A 26,416-nucleotide genomic window follows, 5' to 3' on the forward strand; every position below is an offset into this window, starting at 1 on the left:
TTCTCCATGGAGATTCTAGCTCCCTTATTCCTCCAAAGAAAATGTCCGACACATCTGTTAATTGTCTTAAAGAAACTCTGAAGCAATGGCATGGGCAAAGATTTAAAAATATATTGTAGCCTTGGCATCACGTTCATTTTAATGCAGTCAACTCTGCCCAACAATGTTATGGACAGGTTTTCCCATCTGTGTAGTTCCTCCTCAATCTTTCTCAGCAGGGGGAGATAATTCAGTTTATGTAAATTTTGTAGGTTCTTGTTCACCCTTATCCCCAGACACTTAATCCCCTTTCGTGGCCACTTAAACTTACCCTCTCGTTGATATTCCTCACAATCCTCTTTTGTTAGTGCCATTATTTCACTCATCACAAATGATTTTGTATCTCAAGATTTTACCATAGTTCTTCAGTATAGTCTGTAACCTGGTCAATAACCCTACTGGTTCTGTCAAATATATCAACACACCGTCTGCGGTTAGTTCAATATAATTTTTTGCATCAGTTATATTAGACTCCACAAAAACTAAACAGACTAAATCCAGATTTATGTTTGAGGTGTAGACATGTGATTGGAATTTTTTTTGCATTTTACTTGGCAGTGACCTAAAGTCAGATATTTTTATCATATTACAAAATAACAATTTTTGAAACAAATTACAGGGGTCAAGTTCCCACAGGATCCGATGTTATTCTTATTGAGTAACATTAAGGTTATAATGTTAAAATTAAAATTAACAATTTAGCTATGGAAAAATGATATGCAGAACTTCGTAGCTGTATATCATTAAAGAACATTACTTATAGTTTATGGTGCTCACATTTACAAAATGTGATAAACTCTCTGAAGACCTCACTTCTTGATAACCTCCAATATTAGACTATGATATAAATGCTTTATTCCCTTTGCATTCTCTGGTCCTTTTTTTCTTACTTTTCTTTTTCTTATATACCACATGTATAAATTTCTGAAATTATTTTTGAATTTAATTAAATGTAATTAATATTGTGGTTTAAAACATAAAATATTCCAAAAAAAATCCATCATCCGCAAATAAATTAATTTTCTGTTCTTCCTGGCCCGCTCTAAATCCTTTGATGTCTGGACCCCAGCAAATGGCTAAGATGAATAGAGCCGGGGATAGTGAACAACCCTGTCCACTAGATCTGGTCAGTGGAAAAACTGAAGACATTTGCCCATTGGTGACAATTTTGGCCCTGGGTTAATTTTATGCATTCCTAAAGCGCAAGTTCCACACCCAAAAATACATACTGCTGATAGTTAACAATCATATTTCACCTGGCCACAGATGAGAAAAACTTATTTGTTCCATCAAACAAATACAAATGTTGGGAACCACAACAGCAAGAACACAAGCATTTTTTTAAAAATATCATGGGATTGGAGAGGGTAAGGAGTAAATAAAAACACAAGGAACAGCCAGGATTGCCAATCTGTTGTTTAAAAAAAGTCAATTAATTTAATGTTGTCTTCATCCATGGTAATTCTGTTTAGATTCGTATGAAAAATACCACCCACCCACCTGCATAGTGCTGGATGTTTACTCATGTCAAATTCACCTTGGCTGAATTGTTAAGATGACCGAATTGAGGAAATTCTAACAAAAACCCCAGCAACTGATACATATTTAGAATTATCAAACTAATATCAAAGAACCCTCACCCGTGCAAGTACAGAAATTATCCTTACTACAATTCAGCTTGTCAACATGAGCGTATTCATGATTTTTAAAAAATAAAACGCTTACTTGCAGCTCATCAATTCGAAGCAGCCTACAGTCTTGTAGGAGAGAAGTTGGATCAGCATCTGCACTAGTACAGCTCTGATTACTGACATTGCTAGAGGTTCCAGGGAATTTCACAGCAACATAAGCACCATCCACTTTCAAAACCTTACACAGAAAATAAAAGTGAATATGATTGATACAGCAATAACAAAATTCAACAAGAACCAGATCTGGCTGAGGAAAAACACCATTCATGTACAAAGCAGAAAGTTCAGAGCTGTCCAAGTTGTAAACCTCTACATCTGCCAATTTTATATAGTTCTATTTGAAGACCTTAGTTTACCCTGCAATCCATTTAACGGCAAAACATTTGCGATAGTGATGAGTATTTGACATGAACAGTATAAATCAAGCTCCATGTACAGAATAGGAACAATTTAAAATCAATTTTGGAATGATACTTTTCCCAACAGCATCAATTTGCTCTCAAACCTACCTTTTCAAAATTAATCTACCCACACAAATTTACTTTAGTTATTGTTTTTCTAGATTCTGAGATCTCATTAATATACTTTATTACCCCAATCCATATCTTGCTGCCATTATCAACATTGGAACTAAAAAGTAGAGAAAAATGTCCAACAAAAAAAAAAACAAAAGAAAACTCTAGCACTCAAAACTGATGAAAATATCACAAGTAAAATATTAAAGAAGCGATTTTAATGGTGCAAGTGACAATTATTCAGGTACAGAAAGATGACAAAACAAAAATAGCAGTTTGCTTTTTATAACAAACAGCTAAACATTGCTTTGTATTCCTTGGATGGATTTAAATATTTCTTTTTTAAAAAAACACACTTGCTTCTTGCTTGGTGCTAATTCTTTTAATTGCTATCCTCTGTCATTGTGATTTTTACATGGCTGTAATGTTTTTTTAAAAATATATACTCTCTCTCTCTTTGGCTTGGCTTCGCGGACGAAGATTTATGGAGGGGGTAAATGTCCACGTCAGCTGCAGGCTCGTTTGTGGCTGACAGTCCGATGCGGGACAGGCAGACATGGTTGCAGCGGTTGCAGGGGAAAATTGGTTGGTTGGGGTTGGGTGTTGGGTTTTTCCTCCTTTGCCTTTTGTCAGTGAGGTGGGCTCTGCGGTCTTCTTCAAAGGAGGTTGCTGCCCGCCAAACTGTGAGGCGCCAAGATGCACGGTTTGAGGCGATATCTGCCCACTGGCGGTGGTCAATGTGGCAGGCACCAAGAGATTTCTTTAGGCAGTCCTTGTACCTTTTCTTTGGTGCACCTCTGTCACGGTGGCCAGTGGAGAGCTCGCCATATAACACGATCTTGGGAAGGCGATGGTCCTCCATTCTGGAGACGTGACCCACCCAGCGCAGCTGGATCTTCAGCAGTGTGGACTCGATGCTGTCAATCTCTGCCATCTCGAGTACTTCGACGTTAGGGATGAAAGCGCTCCAATGAATGTTGAGGATGGAGCGGAGACAACGCTGGTGGAAGCGTTCTAGGAGCCGTAGGTGATGCCGGTAGAGGACCCATGATTCGGAGCCGAATGCCGGAGAGGACCCATGATTCGGAGCCGAACAGGAGTGTGGGTATGACAACGGCTCTGTATACGCTTATCTTTGAGGTTTTTCAGTTGCTTGTTTTTCCAGACTCTTTTGTGTAGTCTTCCAAAGACGCTATTTGCCTTGGCGAGTCTGTTGTCTATCTCGTCCTATTTTGCGGAAACTGCCAAAATGTTTGGCCTGGAAGTCAGCCTGAAGAAAACTGAGGTCCTCCATCAGCCAGCTCCCCACCATGACTACCAGCCTCCCCACATCTCCATCGGGCACACAAAACTCAAAAAAAATATATACAGGTTAGAGATAACTGGTTCATCTGCTCACAAAAGAACCCTTTTCACCGTATCAGGTATTTTGCGACAGGTACACTTAAACCAGCACAATATTAAATTGAGGTGCTTTGGGAGAACTCTCAACAACTCAGGCTCAGACTCCATGACATGAAATGTCAATTTATACTTATTTAAGTACTCTACTTAAATTTTAAGTAACACTACACACAAATGTAAATATTGTGTCATTTTAGTAGCAAAATGAACATTTCTCCATTCATGAGAAGCATGTGTTAACTAGTTACTATTAAGGTAATTCATCTAATGGATATTTCTATATAAAAGCAGGATTATATATATATATATATTTTTTTTTTTAAATCAAATTTCTTATTGAAACATTGCTGCTTAAAAAATACTTTGTCTTAAAAGCCACCTTCCTCCCCTCCCATAATATCCACTATTCATTACATCCGTGACAACAAATATTCATGAACTGCATACCTTCCCCATTGGCACATTTTTAACATCTTCAACAAATACTACTTCTCTAAGTGGCCACTGCTCTTCATTCACTTTTTCTTCCTCTTTGGGTGCTGGAGTGGAACGCCTGCGTTCTGAATTAGAAAAATAGTTCAGTCAAGATTCGAATAGTTACAAATTACATTATAATGACCAGACATTACAGATACTCCTCGACTTACGATGGGGTTACTTTCCGATAACCCCATCATAAGTGGAAAAATCTCAAGTTGAAAAAGAATACAGTACCACACCTACCCAACACCATAGCCTAGCCTAACTTAAATGTGCTCAGAATAGTTACCACAGCCTTCAGCTGGGCAAATTTAACTAAAACAAAGCCTATTTTATAATGTTGAATACCTTTTATTCCAAACTGAAAGAAAATTTAATCATAAAATATAGAGATAATGATAGTCACACCACCATACAACGAACTGTGCAACTACAGAACCAAGTGACTACATGCAGGTATTCTCATTAGAATGCGCATCACTATCGTACCATCGTAACTTCGAAAAATTATGTTGATCCATCATATGTTAGTTACGCCAAGTATGTTGCTATGCTTAGTTTGCTTCATACAAAAAGCATACGACAAAATCAAACAAAAGAACAGAGGAAATTACTGATTTTCCTCAAGCTAACGTCCCTTTCAAATACTATTTAATGCAGATCATTCAGATCACACCTGATCATTCCAATAACTTCAAAGACTGCAGAATTTCTTGGAATACTTACTGTAAGGCAAGGATGCACTACTAGCAATAGAGGATGCATCGCTGCAAGTAGAAGCTGGTGATGGTGGTGGTCCCATCTCAGTCTTGACTGGTTCTTGTTTGCTTTCTGTCCTGTACAGAAAAGTGAATGAACACCAGCTCAAGGAACAAAGTTGTAGAATGTTCCACCTTGAAATTATACCAATTATTTTAATCATTCAGAAGATCAGTTTTACAAAATGAAAAGAATCAAACACAAGTTGTTTTCAGCTTCCAGAATTATTATCAAAAATATTTTTCTCATAATGAGAACATACTGTAAATCAAATCAGCTAACAGAGTAACTGCTACAAATGAACAGAAATGAAACAAGATATTTTATTTTTTTTTTTAAATATCAGACATTAACTTCAATACAATTTCACCTCAAACTAAAAAACAAAGGTATCCTTTTATGGTGAACCAACGACGTAGTCAACAGCTTCCAGTATTAGTTGCGTGGAAAGTAAAAGCAATGCCTAGTAGCCACATAAGCACCAAATTCCATTCATTATTGTCAAAATTGTTCAACCAAAATTATCTAATTAAATATCTCACACTGTTTAAGGCAGAGAGGAGAAACAAGCAAAGACATGAAAAAAAGAACCATCCTTAATGCAGGATTTAAAAAAGAGGGAACGTGCATTGATAATTAGAGGAAAAAACACTTCATCTGAATTTATTTTTTTTAATTTAGAGATACAGCACAAAAACAGGCCCTTCTGGCCCATGCCACCCAATTACATCCATGTAACCATTAACTTACTAACTCTGTACTTTTTGGAATGTGGGAGGAAATTGGAGCACCTGGAGAAAACCCAAGCAGCAAGTCCAGCAGTATTTGTGGAGGCAAACAGATGGTCTTGACACAAAAGGTTTAATCTTCTTCAAGACAATGTAGAGAGGAGATAACCCAGTATAAAGAGGAGAGAGGGAGGGATGAGGCAAGGGAAATAGATGAACTAGGTGAACAGGGAGATGGAGGAGTGGAGTCAGTGACTGGTTAGTGAGCGATAGGTATAGACTGATAAGGAATAAGGAAAAATTGGGTTAGGAGCAGAGGATGGAAGGTGTTAAGTGGAAACGAGCTGATGAGAAAAGTGATGTGGAATCAGATATGGGAGGAAAGATGGATAAACAGAGCCAGATGGGAGGAGGGGATAGAAAAAAAAATCACAAGTAATATAGGTTTATCTTTCAGTTTTTTTTGCTACTAATGTTACAAGATTGCAGTTAACATCTCAGTTGAATGTTTCACCTCAAGAATGGCATGTCTCATGACAAATGCTCAGTGCTAAATGAGTGCACTAGCCTTGGATTTGCACTCAAACTCCTCATCATCATGGCCCATCCCTCCGCGAGCGAAGATGAACACGGTGCCTTGTAGCTTTTCTGCCCTCACAGAACTTCTTGTAGTTGTTGGCACTGCGAATCACGGAACGCCACGCAGTGCGATTTTTTGCGAGGTCCTCCCAGTCAGTATGGAGGCTCACCATTCAAACTCAGGTGCATGGATTACATTTATAATCCTTTAACTTTCAATAAAAGTATACAAGATGAAGCGAAAATATCTTTGTTTATGTTTTGTTAATATTTTCTTCCAATTTTTGGTTTTCCAAGAATAGAAAAGACAAATTAAGGACATTTATTTACTAAACTTGATACATGTGCAAGCTCTGGCATTACTTCAATTACTTACTTATTTTCAGTACTTTTAGTCAATTTTTCTAAGTTTTTCAAACTTTCTGGTGATCGGAGCTGGAATCGACAACTATCATTCATGTTCCAAACCGACTCCATCAATACACCAACTTTTGGAATGCCAGCACTGATGGAAAAAGCTACTGCTCCAGCATGGTAAAGTGGATTATTTCTCAAACACACCTAATGAATGGAATAAAATTACATTTTATTAACTGGGCATTCAACTTCAACACAATCTTTCAATGAAATAAAAGAACAGGTCGGATAATAGACTCAATGTAACAATACATCATAGAATTATTTGCTTTAATAGAAATCATAAATACAAAGCCACAAGGCAAATTTGCTTGATCCAAAAAGTCTATTCCCTTCTTCTCGAGTAAAGATACCTCAATTCATATTTCTGCAGCATTTTAGATTATGAAAGAAATTGAGAGTTAATTAGAAGGCACAAGAATTTTCCTGACCTGTGTTCCAACTGTTATGTTTGGCATTGAGGAAATGCCTGCATTGGATTTTGGCTTTTTGTTTTTGGCTCTGGCCTTCTCAAGCATCTTTTTTCGTTGACTGAAAGGCACTACACCCCTGAAGAGGAAGTCAAATATAGTTTAAAAAGCATAACTGAATCTGAAAGCATTTTTAGTTAATTGCGGCAAGTGTACAATTGTGACTATTTACACCCAAATAGCAAAAGTGTTAACAATTTGTAAAGTTGACCAAAATGCAGATTTGCAAGATAAACATCAACACTAAAAGTATCCTGAAAATTAAAAGTGAGCTGTCCAGATTTACTATGTTTGCCAATCAGCTTAACTGTGAAGACAGAAAAACTTATTCAAAAAATCTGTTTTGAGCATATCTGGGAATTAGTTGTCCAAGTAACTCAATAGAATGAACAAACTAAAAAGCTGAAGCAAAGCCTTAAGCATTTTACTTACTGTCATTATTGATAACGAATGGATTAAATTGGGGCAAAATTGGCATATTTTGGAGAAGTAGCACAAGCACACAAGGACTTCTCAGGCACAAAGATCAAGCACCGAAACAAAGTACTGAAGCTAATTTTTAAAAAAAGCACTAGTCTCCTTCCTATGGAATTTATCCAAATAATTAATTAAGATAATTGGTGACAGATAAAAAAAGATATTAATCCTGAAAAGGGCAGAGCATTCAGTTGAGAACCTATGTGTATAAAACACAGAATCGCTTTCAGGTCAATTTTCCATTTATAAGCACATCACTGATCAGCCACCAGCAATAATCTTGTTATCAGCTTTAACATTAGAAGTCTTGCACAAGTTAATAATTGTTGAAATAGCATTTTCCTTCCCAATATTTTCCACCAATATACACACGCCTCCAATTGAATATAAACAAAATTTGAAATTTCAGCCAGTTCATGCAAGTTGCTTGGTTCAAAAGTTTGAAGAGATATTTCAATTATTTTATTTTAATTGATTCAAAACATTTTGCTGTGCAAGGATAGAAATTAGACTGTTCTCCAAATGGAAACCATCAATCAATAACTAGTCTATCTGGGAAATGAGAATTGGCAACAGGAGGACCTTTTCTTTTTAAAGTGAAAATTAGAATTAAACAGCTGTGACAAAATAAGAAAGCTTGACTTTTTGGTTATGTCAACTCAAGAGGAGTTGTACTGTTTACTACATTATGGATTGCCAGGACTACTGGAGATTGATAATTTTGCATTTATTTCCAAAGGGAAGATTGGATTTATTTTGTTACTTGCTCTGATGAATAGGATGAGCAAAAAGGCTTTCTTTGTTTGACTAAACAAAGGCTAATGCTATATTAGAGAACAGCAATTGGGTATCAAACAATGCATTTTGCATATAATTTACGAAATAATTATCTTTTTCTTAAATCTGAAAATTTGGAGCCCTTATTTGGATTATATGGGTTTAAAATTTGAATACTTCAGCCTCGTTGTGGTGGAAGCACCTCAGTCCACAGTAATTGTCTATGTTATTGTAGTTTACATTTTTTTTCCTCTCTTTTCCCTTTTCTCTTTTTATTTTTTGGGGATAGATAGTTGGTAGTTTAGGGGTGGAATTAGGTAAGGGGCAAGTAAGGAGGAGGGTTACATTGATTAAAGGGTGGGATACTGGGTTTTTTGGGGTTATACACCATGTACATTTACTAACATACTATGTACTAATTGTTTTATTCACTATACGTATTAGGGTTTTAAAATTTTAAATAAAAGATTTGAAAAACAATGCATTGAATTTGCTTTGAAGAGCAGTTAGAAATACTGCATTACGATAAAAATTATTATAAAATTATTTATGGCACAGTTAGTTAGTGCAACTCTGTTACAGCACCAGGGACCCAGGTTCAAATCCGGTGCTGTCTGTAAGGAGTTTGTATGTTCTCCCCGTATCTGCATAGGTTTTTTTTCCCTCAGGTGTTCCAGTTTCCTCCCACCTTTCAAAAACGTACAGAATTTGTAGGTCAATTGGGTATGATTGGGTGGGATGGGCTCTTGGGCTGTAAAGGGACTGTTATAGTGCAGTTTGTCTAAATTTTAAAATTAAAAGGCAAAGAGGTTTTGTAAATATTTCACAGCTGAAGGCTTATTTATCCAATACAAAATTCTACAAATGTAAACATTATTTATATGAATTGGTACACAAAGGTTGAAAAAAACATCCATTTGCATGTCTGCAATTGCACAAAAAACATTTGGAATAGCTCTGCATGGAGACCTGGATAGTGTCCTAACTAACATCTCAAAAATCTGATATGTTTTTTGACATCACGTTAGTAACAAGACAAATAATTGCTGAGAGGCACTTTGTAAAAAACCTGACGCAATGAAAAATGTTTGAATAATTGTTTCTTCACAGTGACCTAACGAACAGAGCCATAATCATTAAAAGAGGAAAATCTTTCAGAGAGTGACCACGGAAATTCCTCCACAACTTACATCAGTGTCGATGAAATTTCACAACAAAATATAGCTTCACTCCCTTTCAGCATTTTGAAGGGACCGTTTCCTTCTCAACTCCCTGGTCTGCTTATCCATCTACCAACCACTCCTCCTTAGAGCATTTTTCCATGCAACCAAGGGAGATACAACATCTGTCCTTTTACCTCTTCCCCTCCCACCACACAAGTATCCAAACAGTCCTTCCATGTGAAGCAGTGATTCACTTGCAGTTCTTCCTGTGATCTCCTCCACACTGGTGAAACAAGTACTGATTGTGTGCCCACTTTGCAGAGTACCTGCATTCAGTCCGCAGAGATGACCTTGAATTTCTTGTTGCCTGCCACTTCAATTCTCCATCCCAGTCCCACTCTGATCTCTCTGTTTGTTGCCTCCTGAAATGTTACAATGAGGCCCAAAGTAAGCTTGAGGAACAGTACCTCATATTCTGCCTGGATAAGTTACAGCCTTTCAGACTCAATATTGAATTCAACAACTTCAGTCAATCATTTGCTCTGTATCAGAACTGGCTACTGTCTCTGTAATATTGCCAGTTTTACCACAATTGCACAGCGTGATCCCACTGGCAACATCCCACAGTTCCGCATTTTGAAAATTTAACATTTTGCGTTCTCATTCTTTAACATCTCTCAGTTGTAGCTTTTTTGTTCCTTTATTCAGATCCTCTACCTATCCCCATTAACTGGATAATATCATTTTCAGTATACTCTTACTGGAATCTTGGGGCTTCATCCCAGAGAAAAATTCACTTTATCCCATCAATTTCTTCCATTCCTTGCAATTTGGAATCAACTTATTTTCTATTTTTGCTTAATTCTGATGAAGAAACTTTGAATTGAAATATTAACTTCCTTCTGCAAATGCTGCATGACCTGCAGAATGCTTCTAGTACATCCAACAATCTGTTTTTATTAACCTGGTAAAACCTTCTCAAAAGCTACATTTAGCGCAGATAACACGCAGCATTCTCCCCCCCCCCATAATCTCACATTTTCAGAAATGGAAGTCAAAACAATAGAATAAAAATTAAATGTCAAAATAGATTAGGAAAATTGCAGGGCAGAATTTATGTCAAAGCATCCTCCCTATCCTCGATTCTCTTTAAGCCCACACTGACTGCATTGAAGATTAACATGTATTCATCTTTGTTTCACTTAATTTTTAAAAAGGAATGAAGCAGCCACAAAAGTCATGGATAAGTTCAGTATATTATTCATAGCTGGAGACTTAGTCAATGTTTCTTTCAGTAGATAAAACAAATGTTATTCCAGTGATTTGGATCAGTTCATATTTGAACTCTCAATGGTACTACTTTACACACTCACCCACCCCCCTCAAACACTCTTTTTGGCAAGGCATTATACTTGCATATAGATAGAAAGTAAACAGAATTCTTATTTAGTGTTTTCCCCCCACCCCACCCCCCATAAAATAATGGTTTTGTGCAATATAAAAGGATATTCTTCCCACAAATTAATTTCAAGTAGGTTGCACAGATGATTGCACAGTCTGGAAGAGCATCTTTATTTCAAAATAGACATTCCATTTTCTATAAAAAAAATGAATTGTTTTTTTATAAATTTGACAAAATTGTAGCATTAAGAAAATTAAAGATTGTTTTGAAGCCATGAAATTTATTATTTTTTAGCAGAATGAAGGAAAAATTTAAGATATTGGCAAATATAAAATTTTGTTATTATCAAGACTCTTGTGATTTTGTATTACCAGCAGAAACATTAGTAGAATTATTCTTTCTTTGGCTTGGCTTCGCGGACGAAGATTTATGGAGGGGGTAAAAGTCCACGTCAGCTGCAGGCTCGTTTGTGGCTGACAAGTCCAATGCGGGACAGGCAGACACGGTTGCAGCGGCTGCAGGGGAAAATTGGTTGGTTGGGGTTGGGTTTTTCCTCCTTTGCCTTTTGTCAGAGTTATTAATAGGGATGTAAAGACATTCATTTGAGAGATGTATAAATTATTACAAAAGAAGGCTCAAAAATTAGTTCATAAATCAAGATATAAATGTGAGGCAGATTTAAATAAGCAAATGGATGAACATAGGGTGGATTCAGATATGTAGAGAGTATGAAAAGTACAATAAATGTGAGATAGCAGTTAGTTCAATATAATTTTATTCATCAGTTATATTCAACACCACTAAAGTTATATAATATGAATTATATTTATTCATATCTATGCTTTCGACGTGGACAAGAAGCCAGTATTTTTATACATTCAATTTGGCAGTGTTCCACTATTAAATCTTTTTGGCTAGATTTGGATAATTTATTACAACAAATAACTGGAGCAAGATTCCCACAGGATTTAATGTTATTTTTACTGGGAGATGTTAGAGGAATTAAACCTAAATTAAAATTGAATATGTATCAAGTAAAATTTTTTCAAATAGTTTTGATAATAGCTAGGAAATGTACTGCTACAACTTGGAAGTCAAGTATTGATTTGGGAATGGATAGATGGCATGCAGAAGTTCAGTTGTATTCCACTTGAGAATTTTTTTTGTGAAATAGAGTCCATATTTACAAACTGTTGGTATTAAAATTTAAATCCATCTCAAACATTCTTTTCTTCTATCAGTCTCTATGAATATATTATACATAAATTTTAAAAATATTGGAAAGTGAAGTGCTCCTGTTGTGGGTTTTTTTTTTAAAGTTTGCAGGGGGTTGGAGTGAGATTTAGGAGCTTTTACTTTTTTTAAAAATATATAAAATACCACATGTATTTGGATTATGTTTGAAATATTGTGATATGTTTGTTAAGTTGTTTTATATTAAATAAAATATTGTAAAAAATATATATTATGTTGAATTAAGAATATCAACCAGTATAATCTGCATCAGTACTCCATGCAATGGCTCCCAGCACCAAGTAACATTTAATAATAATTGTGGAATGAAGCATTTCCTGGATAAATTATGGTTCCTCCCACATTAATGAGTATCTAATTTGGACGCAAACTCATTCCATTAATTTTCTAATCTTGAAAGAGTAAAAAAAAATTGATCAAAGTGTAAAAAAAAATTATTCACAGTTCTGCAGGTTTAGCCAGAATAAAATAAAGGGGCAATGAAAACACATTTTCAAATTTAGAAATTTGGAAACCAAGGAAAATAAAAGTGCTTTAAAACTTCTGAGTAAAGAGCAGGAATACAAATTCTAACATAGCTGGTTTTGCTATATACATATTGGCATAACAGTTAGAACAGGACCAGTTTTGCACTGAGGATAATTGAAACTACCATTTAAACAGAATCGAATGTCATAATGTTCACCAATGCCAACATATTTCAGTTAAGATGTTGTCAATATACCAATATTTTAAATGTGTTCAATACTTACCACCAAAAGAGGCAGTTTTCCAGCTGGACACACGTATACAGGGCACAACAATACAAAGCTACAATCTTTTCTCCTTGCAACTCAGGAAAAACCTGTGCACTGTGCTCCAGTTTAGAAGCTACAGAACATAATGTTTCATCCACCCAAGTGGCAACCTAAGGTTTAAAAAAAAGTAAATATTCAATTCTGTGTCCAAAATTTAAGAACCACAAATCATAATCAGATATTTCTAAAATTATAACATTATAAAGTTATTCATTAAAATACACAAATAACCTGAACAGTTAAACCATCATCTTGAGACTAACTTTTTTCCAGACACCCCAACCAGGGAAAACCTCACCTCTGTACTTACCTTGTCAAACTTCACAAGAATTTTCAAGAACCAACCCTCCCTCATTCCTCTCTGATCTCTCGAGATTCTTGCTGCATTCCCTCTATTGGAAGTACATCCTTCCTTGCACAAATTAGATTTGCACATAACCATCCAAATACATTCCCACCAAAAGTCCATACAACTTGATGCTAGATGTTTCAACGCTTACACTCAAGTCCGCTTGTGACAAACGAAAAAATACCATTTTGCTTTCATAATTGCTTGCTGAATCTACATCTTGTTTTTCTATTAGCTGTGTACAAGGGTACCCTGATGTCATCAATGCCTTTTTAAAAAAAAAAATCTCACTAAAAATCTCCCATGTCCATTCAGTTAACCTCTTGAAGCTCCTCTGCATCCTTCTCACAGCCTTGTATCACCAGCAAATGCATATATTCTATGATTTTTTTTTTTAAATGCTGGAGTTAACTAAATGTGACAATAATGTTATTAACCAGGATTGTGGTTTCTCCAATAGAAAATTTCTGATAGTACGTGAATTTTTTCTGATAAAACCAAGCACTGTATGGAAATAAAAATACATTGAGCACCACAACTCAAAAGCCTTGCTGACATGCTGCACTGGATAATAAGCACAGGGGAGCAATTTGTAAAATAAAAATAGATCAAAACTTTTAAATTATACTCACTTTGCTGTTTTCTGTAGTAACGGTGGCTCTAATGCTATTGGCAGCGAGAAGGACAATTTTCTCATTGGTTAAACCTAACTGTGCAGTTCGAGGATGGTGCACTGAAGGATTCTTTAGGATTGAAGATTTAACAATTCAGTTAACATGAACATTAATTATTATCAAAAAATTGATTATCAAAGTGAAAATTAAGTGGAATTTTATACCTGTGTATTTCTATATGGTTCAGATTCATTCCATTTCCACTGATATAATTCACCTTTACTGCTTACAGCTACAAGTTCAGAATACAAGGCTCCAATAGCTATAAATTTAGTACCATCCTGAGGAAGAAAGTTCAGTGAATTTGTATCAACTCTCCAGCAAAATTTATTTTCCTTCCGAAAATGTTTTGTTGGTCTTCATATTACATCCTCTGATCCAAATGACAACTCATTCTTTAAGCTTTCTGCAGCCAATTATTTTAAGGTGACAGCCTTGAACAAAACCAATCAAATCCCATATGAATAAAGAAGTCAGGTGTCTTTTACTGCAGTCTTCCTGACACTCAAATTGCATCCCAGGGTCATGGGAAAAAATAGAAGTAGCACTTCATTTTTCTACCTCTCAGAAATTCATGTAGCTCCTAAACCAGTGTCCTGTTATTTCCCATTCTAAATTAAACAACAGCTATCAGCCATTAGAATTATAATACAGTAAAACCCCTGGTATCTAGAATTATGGGGATTGGCAGATGCCAGATAAATACAATTTCCAGTTGCTTGAGACTTACTCTTACAATGCCTAACCAGTACATCTGCATATACATATAAAAACAGTATATTGGAATAACAAATTCAAGTTCTCAATTCCACTCAAAGCTCAATTTTTCCCAGAGCAATAATCTGGATAGAATCGTTCCATAAATTATGGATTTATAAGCAAAAATATCACAATCAAAATTTCAATACAATTATAACCATAGCAAAATTACTCACCCGATCAGGCCACCACTGCAGTTCCTCTCCCAAGGAAACAGGACTTTGGACAGGAAGGCTTTTCTTATCCAAGTTCGATTCACCTTCACGGCTTGTGGAGCCTCTTTCATTATCAAATGAGGAACCATCAAGCCACCTCCTTTCACGTAAACGTAAAACTGATTCACGTTCACGCAACAGATCGGAGTCTCTCTCTAAGGGAAGAAGGAGAACTGGTATGCAATGGGGTCACACCAGTGAAATAAAAATAAGCCAATCTCTAGGAAAACCCTCCACAGAACAACTAATAGCAGTGTTACACAAGACCTGTGGATAACAACTCTGCACTAAGCCAAATCCAAAATGATTATTAAAAACAAACAGAACTGTTTCTGAAAGTTATGCAGCTTGAATTATTTTCTCTTTCATATAATAATACTCGGCAAAAATAAAATCCCCAGGTAAAAATACACAGTCAACACAAGGAAACATCATGAATACCAATGGACACAAAATTGGGAAAGCAGCCCTAATACAGAACGAAAGTAGTGTAAAAAAAATTAAGGTGACAGCTTTTTAGCATGCAGATGGAGTGACTCAAAATCTACAGCACCCCATAAAACCCCATGGGTGATTGTTAAATGTAGGAAATGAGACGGAATGTGTAACTCCATAATATTCACCCATCACCAATGAATCAGTATTTTTCCTTGCTAAACACCACTTTGAAGAACATATGCACAGCAGAGTGGATTTCAGTGTCCATCAATAAGAGTAGTTTTGCAGAACAGCCATTGACCAACTCCAAGAGGACTTAGTGGCCAAGCTGTACTTACAGTAAGTTTCTGAAGAACGTATTTGACTTGGTACTCTCCAATTTACCTGTCAGTAACAACACTGGACAAAATGACCATCACCCTGTCCTTGCAAAAAATCAAGTTCTACCTTAAATGAACAGACCCATCATGTTGTATGATACTATCCTTGTAGATTTGTTCAGGCATAAGCTAAATGGAGCATTGGTTACCAGATAATTAGTTTTGTTTGTCGATAGTACTTTCCTATTCCTATCCTTTTAGCATATTAGTAGATGCAGAGACAAACTTGGAGCTCAAAATTAGATACCATGAGACACAATGAAGCTCCAGTAAAGCCATGGTAGAGGTATGATGAAATATCGCTAGTGCTGTGCTCACTCCCCATTACCACCAAGCCAAGGAATCAATTTAGACTCAATGAATACAAAAGACTATGCTAACAGCACCACCAAGCAAATCTATTCCGGTGACGTGACATTATAATCAAGAATAACCACGTTTAATCAAATTTTGGCCTATTGTCCATCATAAAGATAATTTATCAACATTTATTTCTTAAAACAACAAAAATACCTTAGCTGTAGTGTCAATTATATGCATCTGTGTACTAATTTTTTTTTATAATCCAATGACCCAACTTTGGAAGAAATCTTCTATTTATATAGTTGCCCAGTTTTGTGAAAACTATTTTTGCAAGAATCAAATGGAGTGACTCAAAATCTACAGGACCCCTTAAATTTTGCATTTAATTTGAAAGCAGCTTGAAAGTTTTTAAAAATATTGATACACACTCTTTGCTTGTGATAATTTCCACGATAGGATAAAGCAAGCATCTGTCTTTTACAAAATGGTAGCCAAATGCCACTGGTTAACAACATACTGAAGCCAAATTTCAATTGCAGACATCTTGATTATCACCTTTTTTTTTTAAAAAAAAAAGAACATTTGAAAGTAACATTACAGGCTAGTGTGACAGATTGTTGTGTTTATATTATATATAGATATGATTTTGGGAGATAAAGTGTGGGAGGTTTTTTTTAGTGCAGGTCATATACAAACACTTCAGAACAGATCTCATTTAAAATACTGGAGCTCTGCTCAAGCCAGACAGGGTGGCATCTGGGGGCCTTTGCAAAAACTTGGAATGCCAAAGAGATTTCACTAATGGATTGTTGTTTTGAAAAGCAACAGATGAAAGAGGTCGAAGGAGTAGTTCGGAGCCACAGGCTGACTTGAGTGCAGCTTGCTGTTCTAAGAAGATCATTTGGTTTTGCAAGCAGGGAGTCAAACAGGCTTTTTTTTTTAAGACAGAGAGAGAGAGAGAGAGAGAGAGAGAGAGAGAGAGAGAGAGAGAGAGAGAGAGAGAGATCAGTTCTGCAGTTTTACAGTCAGCAGCAACAGCTGAGACTGGAACAGGACAAACTGGCAAGCTTGAGGAAAACCCCATTTGGAAGACATGTTGAGAGTGCTTAGTTCAGCCTGGTCAAAGCACTTGTGGTCCATACAAGAGGAGAGGACTGGCTGCCTAATGTTTCACTTGAAATAAGGGAAACAAAAAAGAATTCTGTGGTGACCTGAAAGAAAGAGGTTATCATCTGAAAAACCCTGATGGGGCAAGTTTCTTCAGAAAGACACTGAAGTGGCTGATTAAAAAGGAATTAATTGTGGGTATCCAGTGTACAACAACTCTCTATGAAAACAACAAGAACCTTCCTGAGTGGTAACCGTTTACCTTTCAAGCACCAAAGCCTGGTGAACTTCACAATTGCTAAATTCTGTGCACAGTATAAGAATTGCCTGCAACCAGTAAACTTGGAGGAATGAGAAGTGAGATTGGACTGTAAATCAACAAACTTTTCTGAATTTACGCACACATTACATACACGTGCGCTTAGAATTAGAAGGGGGCTAAGTTGGGTTAGTTAAGTCAATAGTGATAAGTTAAAGGGTGATCCTGTTTTCATGTTTAAAGATAATTAAAAGCAACTTTTGTTTAAGTAACCATTTGTCTTGGTGAATATGTATTGCTGCTGGGTTTTGAGGTCCTCTGGGCTCATAACACTAGTAAATGATCCTAGTTCACAAAATGAATGAGGGCATGAAGAGAAGGGAGGCTACAATCCAAAAATGAACAAGCCTCACATCCCACTCCAAAAAGACATTATTATGGCTGTCAGCCACCGAGGAAATCACTCATTTTTGGATATCACAACTGCTTGGGACAAACTGAATGAGCCCAAGGGCCGTTTCGTGTTCTTCATTGTTCACCTGAAAAAAACAAATCACCAATCTCTTGTGTTTAAAGCCTAAATGGCAAACTCTAATCAAAATAAATCAAAACTATAACTAAGAAAGCACACGATTTGGATACCGAATTGTGCTTTAAGGTACCACCTGTGTAAATGCAGAAACAGCATCATGAGGCAACTTGAAACTTCTACGTATATATATTACAGAGTTTTCAAATGGAGGCAAGATATACTCCAGTACCACTGTCAAGGGGGTTCACTGACATGGGAGAATTGAAAATGTTTTCTAGGGTTCTTATACATGGTACTTAAGAAGAAAACACCTTGAAAGGCACAGTGCTTGTAAAATTATCTTGGCTTCAAAATACCTCTTGATGAGCCTAGTCTGGATAGAGAAGAGCGACGGAAGGAAGGATAACCAAAATAGCTGATATCTTCAGAAAACATAGCATCAGCATCTATGATGACACTCGGATGAGCAGAATGGATATCTGCATCCAGCAATGACATAAGATCCTCTGAGAAGGGAACACATCACTGTTAATAGTACAAAACAAGTGCCTAAGTATGTTAGCATACTATTCCTCAGACAATGAGTCATATACATTCCCCCATACAAGATAAAAGAAACAACAGATGTACATCATGAATAGAATATCAAAATTCAGTGTACTAAACAAAACAATTTATTACAAGCATTAATCACAGTAATATATTTTTAAATACTACATATAACTTAGCACAATATCTTTCATGATGAAAAATAATTCTCATTTTAGAAAGCTGTATGATGCACACCCACGATATCAGAGACTCAGTTCTTCAACTGAAAAGTAAAATCTGAAAGTCTATTTTATATGAAAAACTACAGAAATGAAATGATATTCAAGGAGCAGCATGTCAATGTTTACATCAAAATCTTTCAGAAATGTTGTTGAAAGATGGTATCATAGAACACTACAGCTCTGAAACAGACTCTTTGACCAACCTAATCTATGCCAAACTCCTGTTCTACCTTGTCCCTTCAATCTACACTGAAAACAGCTCTCCGTACCTCTCCCATCCATGTACCTATCCTAATTTCTCCATTGAAGTCAAAACCTACCCATCACTTCCATTGGCAGCTGTTCCACACCCTCAACACCCTCCGTGAAGAAGCTTCCAAAAATGTTCCAAATAATTTCACCCATGTCTCTAGTTCCTGTCTCACCCAACCTCAGTGGATAAAGTCTGCTTGAATTTACCCTATGTATAGCCCTCATCATTTTGTTTACCTCCATGAAATCACCTCTATTCGCCATCACTCAAGGGGAGAAAGTCCTATACTATTCAACTTTTCCCAATAACATTCTAAATTTTTTCTTTCAATCTTATTGAAATCTTTCCTGTCAAATGTTGGCCTTACCAATGTCTTATACAACATCAACACATCTCAATACTTTGATTTATGAAGTCCAATGTGCCAAAAGCTTGCTTTACAACCCTATCTACCTGTGACACCACCTTCAACAGGAATGGGACGAGGAAATAAAAATCAGATTTAAGCTTTGCCTGAAAAGCCAATCTACAATAGACAAGTCAAGGATCAAAAATCAACAGTTAACATGAAGCCTGTCTTTAGTTACACATCACATTCAAAAATTAGGCAAACTTTTAAAGAAAATTTTCATCTCCTAATTGCTCAAAATTGAAGGTTGGCTAATTACACAAGGCAAAACACAACTGAATATGAAAGTAAATAAGTAAGTTTGCAGATGCTATTTGTGTACTTCAATACACAAAATTGCTGGAGAAACCCAACAGGTCACACACAGATTCAACGTAGCAAGATAAATAACCCAAGTTTCGGGCCTGAACCTTTCGTCAAGTAATGAGCAAAAAGCAGGCAGGTGCCTGAATAAAATGGTGGGGGGGGGGGGGGGGCACAGACAGATATGGGTGGAAGGGTAGAAAGGGCTGGGAAGTGACAGCTCTGAACCAGAGAGTAAGAGCAAATAGAAACCAGAGAAACTGATAGCAATGCTATTTGCTTAGAGTGCCCAGGCAGAATATTAGGTGTTCTTCCTCTGATTGCACATAGCCTTGGTTTGGCAATGCATAAGCCCATGGGCAGACATGACCGTGTGGAGGTGAGGTCAGGAATTGAAATATTTGGCCATTAGGAAGCCCCGCCACTGCTGAAGACAGAGCGAAGGTTCTCAACAAAAAACTCCCAGTCAAGTCCATCTGATGTAGAGAAGGCTACCATATGAGCACCGGATGCAGTAGATGACTCCTGCAGATTCACAAGTGTTGTTTCACCTGGAAGGATGGTTTGGGGTTCAAAATGGTGGAGATGTGGGCTCAAGTATAGATTTCCTGCAGTTACAGGGATAGGTACCAAGAGGGTGATTAGTGGGAAGGGTCAAGCGGATGTGGGATTCATTGAGGGAGAAGGGAATATGAAATCACAGTATCAAGCACACAAACCTCCAGGTAAATAAGATTCACTTGCTGTATCATCACCATCATCTCCATCTTCATCATCACGGCTAAGTAAGTTGTTTACAGCAAGGTTTACATCCAAATTAGTCCGCTGCAGTTCCCGGATAATAACACTTCTAGATTTGCCTTGTAATACAACTTGTGCCTGTGTGCAAGAGTAAGAACTAAACAAGGATGGAATGGAAATTCTGTTTAAATTAAAAACATGTTAATTTTTTTTAAAATAAAATCAGTCTAGAATCTAAAAATTTTGCAGTGGATTTTCTTTTAGTCTCTCAAGAAATGCTAATTTTTGTTCAAGGTGTGCACAAGGAAGTTGAAAATCTGAAATGTTGACTTCAATATACCAACTTACATTGGCTATTAAGAATTTGGCTTCTCTACTCATTATCGCATTTAATGCATTTGTAAAGGCTCAATCTTTTTAAAAAAAATTAAATCAGCTATCAAACTTCATGATTTATTTACAAGGTATTAGCAAGTAAAATGAAAAATAAAACATCTAATGGGAATAATATTAAATATATTTAGACCATTTGATCAATGTTGTGATGGATTATAAATTTTTTTTTTAAAACGTGGAAAAATTACTATTTAGGTCATCCATTCTCAAGCAACATTATAACATCTAGTCATTAGATGTGTGATGTGTCTGAAGGTGGCTGATGGACCTATCTGGCTTCAAAAGTTTTTTTTATTTAAAACACAGGTGACAGGTTTAAGAATGCTACAGTGGTTCTTCATAATTGAGATTCTTTTCCTCGTTGCTCTTTCAACTCTAGCTTCCTCATATGAACGAATGCTGCTTTTTAAAAAAACAAGCAGGTCAAACAGAAAGATCCCAGCTTCTTGTTCTCAGTGGTGCATGTCAAAGTTGAAGCTCTTCCATAAGAGGCTTTGAATTCATTTGTGTCCATTATGACTGTTTTCCCTCAGTCAGCTCTCCATAAAGTTATTGTTTTGGTATTTTGTCATTTGGAATTCTTCCAACAGTTCTGCCCATCTGACCTGTAATCTTTCAACAAAATGGAGACGCTGGGGAAGTCTGTCTGAATCGAAGTCTGGAATCTTGTCATGAATTTCATAGGCAGTCAGGTCACGGGAATGTGGCTAAGCCGTCTGGAATGGCTGCTAAACTGTCCATGTTTTACAAGAATAGAGGAAGGAGATACAACAACACAATACACTTCCAGCTTGGTGTTCAGGGAAATTCCTCTTCGTTCCCATACTTCACTTCTGCTTGTGTGAGCAGTGCTGCTTTTACTCTGACCGTAGACCTCTCAAGGTGAATCATCGGTCTGTTACATTTATTTATAAACATTATAAAGCAATTACCAACTTTTATGAAATGATGTACCTTATGATTTTGTCTTGCTTTATTAATATTTTGTATATGGATTGTTATGTTAAACTCAATAAAAATATTTTAAAAAGATAAAAAGAATTAATGTATCTAACATTATCCTGCACAGCTGAATCTCCAATTCCAAGAATAAAATGTGAAAATAAAATTCCACATTCAATCTCATGGATTAATAGCAATTATTTTGCATACTATTGGAACTAATGTTATATTTGTAAACCATGCAATTCCAATAACTAAAGTTCGTAACTCTTAAACTACATTTATAGGTGTGATTTTACTTTAATGACACTCCCATTACTGATGTAATTTTGTTTTTAAAATTTTAATTATTTGTTACCTTGCCCCACATTTGCTTGCTAAATTTCTGCTCTTGTTCTAAAAATATGCAGAGCTGACCCTAATGAAAATGCTTGAAAATGTTTCCACAGTTCCTTCTCTAATCCTTCCTCCAATATTCTATCAAAGCATTTCTGTGCTACTGCTGTAAAAGTGAATTTCTATACCTGAGAGATCAGTTCCTCTGGGATGACTGATGCTGGTATGACTGGCTGTGGCTGACTTCCAAGTAGCCCAGATCCTCTATCACGACCAGTACGTATCACTCTAGTCTGCCTCCTCGAGTCCCTTGTGCCTGTGGATGATCTTCCTGATGCCCCACCACTCACTCCAGAACTCCAACGACTCCTGAATGTGTAATTCATGAAGTTTGTATTAGCTAAAACTACCCTAAAAGGAACTATAAAAGGGATGAAAACAAAGATTCCAAAAGAAGCCTGCATACATCATGAGAGATTGAAACATACAAACCACCTTCATTACAATTCTCCAGAAGCATTTTATCTAAATGATTCTGAATTAAGCCATAACCCAATAGCAAAAAGCAAGAGGTTAAAATAATGCATCCCAGAACAGCCAACCAAAGCTTGTAACAAGTGCAAATGAATTGCAAGTACAAAATTCACAAACATGCTTTAATAAAGAATTTGGTTCAGGGCTAATATTTAATGGGATTGTCAGCTAATGTTTGTCATCAACACTATTTTTGGTAATAGGAATGGAAAATGTAAATACTTGAAAAGATCAGGAGCAGATTATTTCATATACAATTCAAGCATTTTAATAAGTAATCCTCTGTATCTGAATTGTTTCTAGCCATGATAATCATAACATCTGGAGTAAATATCAATCAAAATGGAAAAGCAGATTCCTTCAGAGATTGAAACCCAAATATTTGTCTTAATGAAGAAACCAAGCCACTCATGACAAACATTCATTGAAATATTTTGTTTGTTTTGATTTATAAAATGGCTCAGGTGAATGGCAATGGAAGATTGCACAATGTAATGGCTATTTGAACCTGTAATTCCTTCCTAGATTATTCTAATTCTATATACTTCTTAGCTAGATTCGGTTTATAAACAGGAGCTAGAGTTCTTTTTAGAATCCCAGCATTGGCTTTGACAATTTTTGTTAAAATATTCATTCTTGTAATTGACAAGTATACCCATTATTGCATGATCACATCAAATCCCATTTCACAGATCTTTTACAACACTTCATTGTTTGAATTATTGAGAGTGCAGTATAAATACTTCAAGTCAAATGCACATGAACAGAATAAAGCAAGTATTGCTCTGCAAATCAATGTTAGAAAAGCAGTTACTCGGATTCCCATTCAGTAATTCAAAAGAATGCATTTCTGAAAGTACCATTTCATTGTCACTGTGTCCAATTGAATTGTTAACACTGTATTTGGTAAAAGTAGACAAGTAAAATTTAGCTGCAAAAAGCCAATAAAGGAGGAAATCAAGCAACCCATTTTAGCAGGAATGATGAGTCAGGTTCCTGAATGCATCATGCACTATGAATAAACAGCTAAAATTTACAGCCAGCAGTTTCAAAACAAGTTTACACCACCCTAGCAGTGCATATTTCTTTGGCACAGGGACTGATTTAAGGTCACACTGACCTACAACCCTGCCAAAACTTACCCAAGGGGGTTGCCTGCCAGTCTGCCCAGAGTATCAGAACCAGACAAAAACCATGGGGAATCACTACTCCTGCCTGGCCTGGAAGTCCTTCCTGTGCCTGAACCACTGCTCAACTTTGAACTGGAAACAAAGATGGGAGATGGGTTACAACACAGGTATCCCAAGCCTCTTAGCTCAGGGACTTTACATTTTCTTTAACTGGTGAATGACCAGCCAGGGCAACACCCTTGGGCAATTTTTAGCTTTCAAAATTTGTTCAGTTACTATGTTTTATAAGCTGTTTGTAGTATTCAGCATGTCTACACATTTTATGCCACTGTGATATTATAAATCTAAATTTGTATTAGATTTCTTAAAATTGCACACATTTCAAAAAATAACTTTTGACTTAAAATAATCTTGAAAAGTAGTACAATCTGGAATGCACTTCATTTTCACAGACCATAGTGCCAAGCCCTTCACAAATATGGATAGGATGATATTAAAACTTTACAGCCACATACAAGGAAAAAGTACTTTATATAAACAGAAAAGGATGGCTAGACATTTTTGGTAAATCATATCCAAACCAAAGTAAACAAAGCTCTGGTCAGAGAGTACATGAATCTTTAGACCTTGGGCATTATTAATCATATTTCAATTCAACAAAACCAAATAATTGACTAGAAGCATTGTTTTTCCAACAAAAACATGAATAATGCATCTTATTTTCACACAATTTGATGCAAGATTTAAAATAAATTCAATTACCAAGTTATGCAAAAAAACAAATGCACAAATTAAAGGTTTTCTTTCAATAGGTGTATGCTTGTGATTGGAATGCTACAAAACATCAGAACTGAATTTGTACACAAATCAAAAAGTGTAACTACAAATTGTGTAGAAAGTAGAACAAATACTTACCCATCACTCGTATCTGGTTTTCCCAGCTCCAATCTGTCCGGTTGAACAGCAAAGCTAATTCTACAGATACGACCATCCTATTGTGAACAGTTTTATGTTGGGAAGGGAGGGTAAAAGAAAGAAAATATTCCTGCATGAAATACCATAAAATAGTATACCAATGAATTACAATACAGAAATGAGTTAAATGACTTCTATAATAGCTACAAATAATCTACAATTTGCAGCTACACATTAAAAAAAGTAAACAAGTGAACTTTAAATGAGCACAAGCCATCGATCTAGCTTTAATACATTTATTAGTGTAGAGTAAATTAAAATTTCTAGATTTAAATGCACCCATCACCCAAAATCCTTGCACCAATTCTTTATTGATACCAACTCTTTTGTGTGGAGGGAACATATTTTTGCTATGGTGACAGCTCCTGTTATTAACACCACCACCATGCCACCCCCCAATTATTGCTTTTTTACTTCCTATGGAAGCTGCTTGACCTGCTGAGGATTTCTAGCACTTTTGAGTATGGCAATTGCAATGTTTAACTCTGTCTAAATTGGCACTTGTTCAGCACAGATTCAGTGGATTAAAGTCCTATTTTCGTGCTGTGAAAACAGCATAAATTATGATAAGCAGTCCCCAAATCTCAGCATCTGAGAACCTTATTAACTATCAAGAAAATACTTCAAACATGAATTATAGTAACACCAAGGTGCAATTTTTTAAAATGTACATGTAAAAGGTGTGTTGTTAAATATTTTGGAGCCCATGTTAAAGTGGACCTGAGGTGGCTTGAAAACAAACATGAATACTGCTGAAAAAACAAAATTTTAATCACTTTGCAAAACAAGAGAACTCTGTTACATCATGAAGCATCATGAAGCTCTGTTACATCAATGAAGTCTCACCCCAAGAAAATCTGCCTTGTGGCTCACAAGTTGCATATTTATACAGATAAGCCTCCATTCCTCCAGAACATTCAAACAGACTTCCCCATACAAGTACCGCATTTTTACGCATATAACACACGCTTTAAATGTGTATTTTACAAACCAGGCACCACTCCCCCCCCCCACGTGTTATATGCGTACGCACTATATGAGAATATTTTTACGTGTTGAAAATGTACAAAAATAACAGCAGTGGGGAAGTCAAACTGGCAATTTATAGCGGGTGTGGGAATACAATAGTGGCATTGAAAGAATGTCTTTCCCATGGTTGCTATAAATTGTGCACAATTATAGCGAGCATGAGAATGCTATAACCAGCATGAGGATGTAATAGTGGCAATGAAAGTGTGCACAATTTATAGCAGGTGTGGAAAATTTTGATCTTGGAAATATCTTTGTACTGAATGCCATGGTGTTCCTTTAAACATGATATTCAGGCTAGGGCACTGCACTTTATCAATGTTAATTGCCCAGACCTGTCCCTGAGGGAGGAGATTAACATATCAAGTGCCTCTGATTTGAGGCAAATATAAGAATTAAAATTTTGCTCAACTCTGAAGCCTCTCCAAAGCTTGTTAATGCCCATATCATGGGCGAATGACACATTTGGAGGAATATGATTGGGTGTTAATTATGGGAGATTGTGGCATATACTGATGTGTTTTGTCTCATATTCCATTTAAATGTAAATTGCCTTTGTTAGTCAGAACTTACAATACACAATTTGTGATTCTCTTCACATTATATGCATGTGTGCATTTTATGCAT

General features: G+C 36.2%; 1 protein-coding gene across 18 annotated transcripts in view; it reads right to left on the bottom strand.

Moving 5' to 3' along the window:
• The window catches only part of ubr5 (ubiquitin protein ligase E3 component n-recognin 5), a 165,403-nt gene that overhangs the window by 106,370 nt on the left and 32,617 nt on the right, over positions 1 to 26,416 (bottom strand). For 9 of the 18 annotated variants that reach the window (XM_069920473.1, XM_069920462.1, XM_069920469.1 and 6 more), the window contains exons 4-18: positions 24,701 to 24,777; positions 23,798 to 23,917; positions 22,310 to 22,490; positions 20,426 to 20,585; positions 18,325 to 18,474; positions 14,911 to 15,122; positions 14,140 to 14,256; positions 13,934 to 14,044; positions 12,908 to 13,062; positions 9,826 to 9,921; positions 7,044 to 7,161; positions 6,572 to 6,756; positions 4,856 to 4,965; positions 4,097 to 4,209; positions 1,765 to 1,908 (exon numbers count right to left, since the gene is read on the bottom strand). In XM_069920473.1, coding sequence (XP_069776574.1) covers positions 1,765 to 1,908; positions 4,097 to 4,209; positions 4,856 to 4,965; positions 6,572 to 6,756; positions 7,044 to 7,161; positions 9,826 to 9,921; positions 12,908 to 13,062; positions 13,934 to 14,044; positions 14,140 to 14,256; positions 14,911 to 15,122; positions 18,325 to 18,474; positions 20,426 to 20,585; positions 22,310 to 22,490; positions 23,798 to 23,917; positions 24,701 to 24,777 — 2,049 coding nt within the window. The remainder of the gene's footprint in view (positions 1 to 1,764; positions 1,909 to 4,096; positions 4,210 to 4,855; positions 4,966 to 6,571; positions 6,757 to 7,043; positions 7,162 to 9,825; positions 9,922 to 12,907; positions 13,063 to 13,933; positions 14,045 to 14,139; positions 14,257 to 14,910; positions 15,123 to 18,324; positions 18,475 to 20,425; positions 20,586 to 22,309; positions 22,491 to 23,797; positions 23,918 to 24,700; positions 24,778 to 26,416) is intronic. The other 9 variants (XM_069920478.1, XM_069920477.1, XM_069920476.1 and 6 more) reach the window with 4 other exon arrangements.

Source organism: Narcine bancroftii, chromosome 2, assembly GCF_036971445.1.
Source record: "Narcine bancroftii isolate sNarBan1 chromosome 2, sNarBan1.hap1, whole genome shotgun sequence".
Lineage (NCBI taxonomy): Eukaryota > Metazoa > Chordata > Chondrichthyes > Torpediniformes > Narcinidae > Narcine > Narcine bancroftii.